This window comes from Apis dorsata, unplaced genomic scaffold, assembly GCF_000469605.1.
Source record: "Apis dorsata unplaced genomic scaffold, Apis dorsata 1.3 scaffold_29, whole genome shotgun sequence".
NCBI classification, from domain to species: domain Eukaryota; kingdom Metazoa; phylum Arthropoda; class Insecta; order Hymenoptera; family Apidae; genus Apis; species Apis dorsata.
The window spans coordinates 153144-157826 of record NW_006263331.1 but is presented as its reverse complement, the minus strand read 5'-3'; the positions used below and the strand labels follow the sequence as shown (position 1 = coordinate 157826).

Sequence of the window (4683 nt, the reverse complement as noted above, 5' to 3'; positions counted from 1 at the left end):
TTTGAAGAAGAATATTTCTGCAACTGTAAAAAAAAAAAAAAAATAATCGCGTCTTTTTAAAGGAAAATATTTCTGATATTTTTCAAAACGCGATTAAATAATTCTTTGCTATTTTTATATATCATTCGTAAGATCATTATGCTGATTTTCTTCTTGAATATCTGTATTGTCATTTATATCATTAAATCGATCATAGTTCAAATTTGTAATCTCTTCGTTCGATTCTTCTTCATTTATAGATATTAATGAAGGACATTCTTGATCGTAATTCACCGTATAAAATTTCATACAATGAATACAATCGATGCATGTATCTATAGGATCAGAAACATCCGTGATATGTAATCTTTTTCTTTTATCATTTTCGAGCGAATTATTCGAATTTCTATCTTGTTCAATATTAATGATATTCGTAGGACTTACAGTTGTATTTGATGGTAAAATAAATAAATTCTCAACTTTATTATCTTCTATATCATGCTTACGTGATATTTTATTTTCAATAATATTTTCAATGTTATGATTTTTCTCTACGCGGAAATTTAATTCAAACGCTTTGTCATTAATATTAGTTTGTTTCTTTTTCACTATTGTATGGAATTCGAAAATTGCATCTGCTTCCATCAATTCATCAGCTTCTTCTGCTGTTTCAAGCGATTCATTATTTTTTTCATTTATTTCAATCAAATTCGCAGAAGCAATAAGTGCAGTTTGTTCATTTCTAAAAGATGCTTTTTCCAATTCATCATTGTTTGATGTTATCAAATTATTTATTTGCTGGCCGTCTTCATGATTCATAGTATAGCAATTTTCTATTTCTTTTAGATCTACGTTTTTATTGGCTTTCACATTTTTAAATTCATCGTACATATCTATCACATGGTGAATAATCTCGTGTACAACAACAATAGAAGCATTTTGATTGCTCTGATACTTTTCATTTTCTTTCTCATAATCATTATTTTTCACACTTAAACATGATGTTGAAGTTGACAAATGTTCAGAAACTGAAGATGATAATGATCTATATTGTTCGTTTACATCTGAGAGTATGTCATAAACTTTTTCAAAAATCTCATTTAATAAATAATAAATAGTCACATACGTATCATTTACATTCAGTTCGGCTATAATCTCATTCGCACTATCGCTGATGCCATTTTGAAAGAATTCATCAGTAGTTTCGATTAATTCTCTGACTTCAGGCAGGTCTAATGTATCCAATGATTCGTTTGAACGATTTTCAAGATGTCCATTATCAAAGTATAGATCGTTATTCATAATTTCAGGACATATTCCATTAGAAGATTCATATCTTTCGCCATCAAAATCGGACCAAATATAATTATCAGATTTATCATCTAAGCAATCTTCATTATTCCATTGTTCGTTTTTGAAATTCTTTTCTTTGCTTGATCGCGAAAAACAATTCTGTTTTAAATCATTATCATTTTTGAGTATAAATGGTGATAATCTCAACCATTCATCCAACATTTTGTTACTGCTATGTTCATGATCATCTGAATTTATAAAAGGAGTTAAACTATATATTAAACTCATATCAGTAGGATCTAAACTATATTTTGTTGAAATTTTAAGTCCAGAACGAGATAATGCACTCAATCTTGTTTTTGATGGTGAAACATTTGAACGAATGCAATTTACCATTTCAGCAATCCGTTCTACAGAACTTGTATCAATCGACTTTAAATTTGTTTTTGCATCTCGATTTTTTCCCAAAACATCAGAATTTTTATCACAGAAATCCAATAAATTTTCATTATTTTTCCATTTCAATGATCTGCAAACCTTTGGTTTTTTTTTATTATACAATTCTTTTGGCATTTTTTTATCTTCTAAGTAAACTAGATTTGAAACTTGTTCAAGATCATTATACTTTGTTCCTATCGAATAATTTACTTCCTCATCAATTGAAATAATCGGAGGACGAGGATAGTATTCGATTAATGTAGTTACTAACCGCTTCGCGATTATATCACTTCGAACAATTTCTAAACGTGGTTCACATCGATATAGTTCAGCAACTGAATAATCACGCTTACGAACAACGCAGACTTCATTTTCAATCTTGTTCTTATACTCGTTATGACTGTAGTATCTGCTGGATGAATCAGGATCTGTAACCATATTGCCCAAAAACACTACAACTCTATTTTAATATTTGTTCCTTTTATTTACCTTCTTTCTCGTGAAGACAGAAGATAGTTATTATGATCACGGATGCTCACACCTACGTATTTAAGAAATTCGTTGCATTCATAAGAGAATGATATATATAATATTCGATATAATATAAATTAGCTCATATATATATTTTGAAATAGACTTCTTAGAATTTCTTCAGTTTTTAATCCGAAATGATCACATCGTTTCTTTAAATAATTAGAATGATTTATAACTGACAAAGAAAAGTATAATATGTACATAGATTTATAAAAATTAATGTGATGTAAGATAAAAACGTGCATTGCGGGATAAAAATGAAAGAAAAGGAAGTTAATAAAAAGGAAATAACATTGATGTACTGTAGCAAACAATGAGTATGCAAAAATATTTATGTGAACATGCGTATATTTGTGAATATACAGGCATGCAAGGTGCAAGCGTTAGTGATCATAAATTAAAATGATAAAAACTAAAATAGCATAAAAATACAATAATTAATTGCAATATCCTCATGCTTATGGATCAAGCCTTGTAATCGTTATTATTAATTATAAGAAATTCAAAATGTATTTCATATGAATTTGATATTATAAAACCAAAAAGCGGAGAAAAAATATTTACAATAGTAAATATTAATAAAGAAAAAGTTAACACAATACAAGGCTTTTCTTATATCAATCGAACATGCAAATTACATTTCTTTCACTTATTTTTAAGAAATCTTTCTCTCTATAAACATGAGTAATTTTAGAATTGAATTTTGAAATTAGAAATTATCAAAAATAACTTACCATCACTCAGTACAACTTCAGGTTGACTTGGTGCAGGCACTTGTTTCGTTTCTATTCGTAATACTCGGGGTTCTACAAATAATTATAATACAATACATTAATTAAATAATTTTTTAATTTTAATATCAAGATATAAAATATATGAAAATGTCTTGTGATGATTACTCACCATCTCTGCTTTCCTCTTCTGTTTCCGATGTTACTGATACAGGTGATTGAATAGGACTTTTGGCAGTGCTCGATTCATGTGTTGCGCGGCTGACATTAAATGATGATAATGCTTCCGATTCTGATTGCGACTCATCATCTACAAAACACATATCAATAAGATTATATTTATAATCTTAATGAATAATATAAATTTCCAATTGACAATAAATTTATGTTATCTTACGTACAGATATCTCCTTTTTGTTTACGTTCCACTTCTCGTTTGTACTGATCGAGTTCTTGGTCAGTAATAGCATCAAAAGGATTTTTGGCATATGGCGTTTTATAAACCATTGCGTTGTGTTGAAACCCTCTTTGTATAATACCTTTACTGGCTGCACCTACCAATACTACTTGCTCTCCTGTTCCGCTAATAGTGGCATCCTTCCATATGAATATTTTTTATTAATATATACATATATTTTAAAATATAAAATAAATATACTGAACATATAATTTAACGAAACAGTAAATTAAGAAATCATTAATACTTCAATTTTAAAATTATTATTTAAAACATTTTACCTGCATCTTTTTAGCTTCTTCCCACGTAACACCTTCTAATATATGAGATTGTGGTCCAGCTGATATTTTATCTGCTCTACGATAATCTTTTATCTAAACAAAAGAAAACATAGCTCCAAGGATTGAATCAATTTGTGAATATAAAATAATTAAAATTAAATTGTTTCATTAAATTAAAAAAATTCATATAAATTGCATTATTGAAATTTCATTTCACTTACCTGTTGTTGTATTTGTTTAAATTCCTTTGGATTGGTATTTTTCGGTACAAATTGAAGGGCACTGTCGATCTTCACCGGTGTACTGCTATGGGTCGGAGATCCGTCTGACACCCACTGCACACAAAACCAGAACGTTAGTCGACCCTCATCAATAATTCGACATCCGACACAGCATTATTATATATATATTTTCGTATTGTCTGCATATGTTATGTGTGCCTGCTTTGCTGGTGATGTCGTCGTATTATTTTAATTTTGCATGTAAGTAGCACGTCGTTGATACTGCGATATTTATTTAAAACTATTAATCTTTATTCTCGACATTAAATAAAATGATCATGTCATATTTACTTCTATTATTAATAATGAATTTTTTTTATACGTTTCGTATCTCTCTCAATCATTCTCGCTTTCGCTCTCTTTCCCACTCGTTTCTTTACTCTCTCACTCTATAGGGTCGATCGATCTGGTTTTGTAAATGCAGTGGGACGAAGAGTTGAATATCCATCCCTTAGACGACACGATTTTAACAGGCACACATTCATACACAGTTTTGAATGTGAATCGGTCAAACGATAATATTCGTATGCATAATATATATGGTTAACTGAAGTTCGATTCTCGTGTAGCAATATTAAAATGCCATAAACTCGAAAAAATGCTCGAGAATATAGCTTCTATTGCTCATCGAACTAATCAATTTTTCAAAAAATATTCTCTTTCTCTTGTTCCTATACATGATGTCATAC

The 4683-nt window shown here is 29.1% G+C and overlaps 1 protein-coding gene across 7 annotated transcripts in view; it reads right to left on the bottom strand.

The window, feature by feature from the left end:
* Window positions 1-4683, bottom strand: part of LOC102676668 (protein hu-li tai shao) — an 11733-nt gene that overhangs the window by 3766 nt on the left and 3284 nt on the right. For 6 of the 7 annotated variants that reach the window (XR_420653.1, XR_420654.1, XM_006608082.2 and 3 more), the window contains exons 7-11: window positions 3935-4048; window positions 3714-3806; window positions 3377-3572; window positions 3148-3285; window positions 2979-3050 (exon numbers count right to left, since the gene is read on the bottom strand). Coding sequence is in view for 5 of the 7 variants with exons in the window: in XM_006608082.2 (XP_006608145.1) it covers window positions 2979-3050; window positions 3148-3285; window positions 3377-3572; window positions 3714-3806; window positions 3935-4048 (613 nt within the window). In the remaining 2 variants the exon portion in view is untranslated. Of the gene's footprint in view, window positions 1-59; window positions 2139-2978; window positions 3051-3147; window positions 3286-3376; window positions 3573-3713; window positions 3807-3934; window positions 4049-4683 lie in introns of those variants that run through there. The other variant, XM_031511196.1, reaches the window with a different exon arrangement.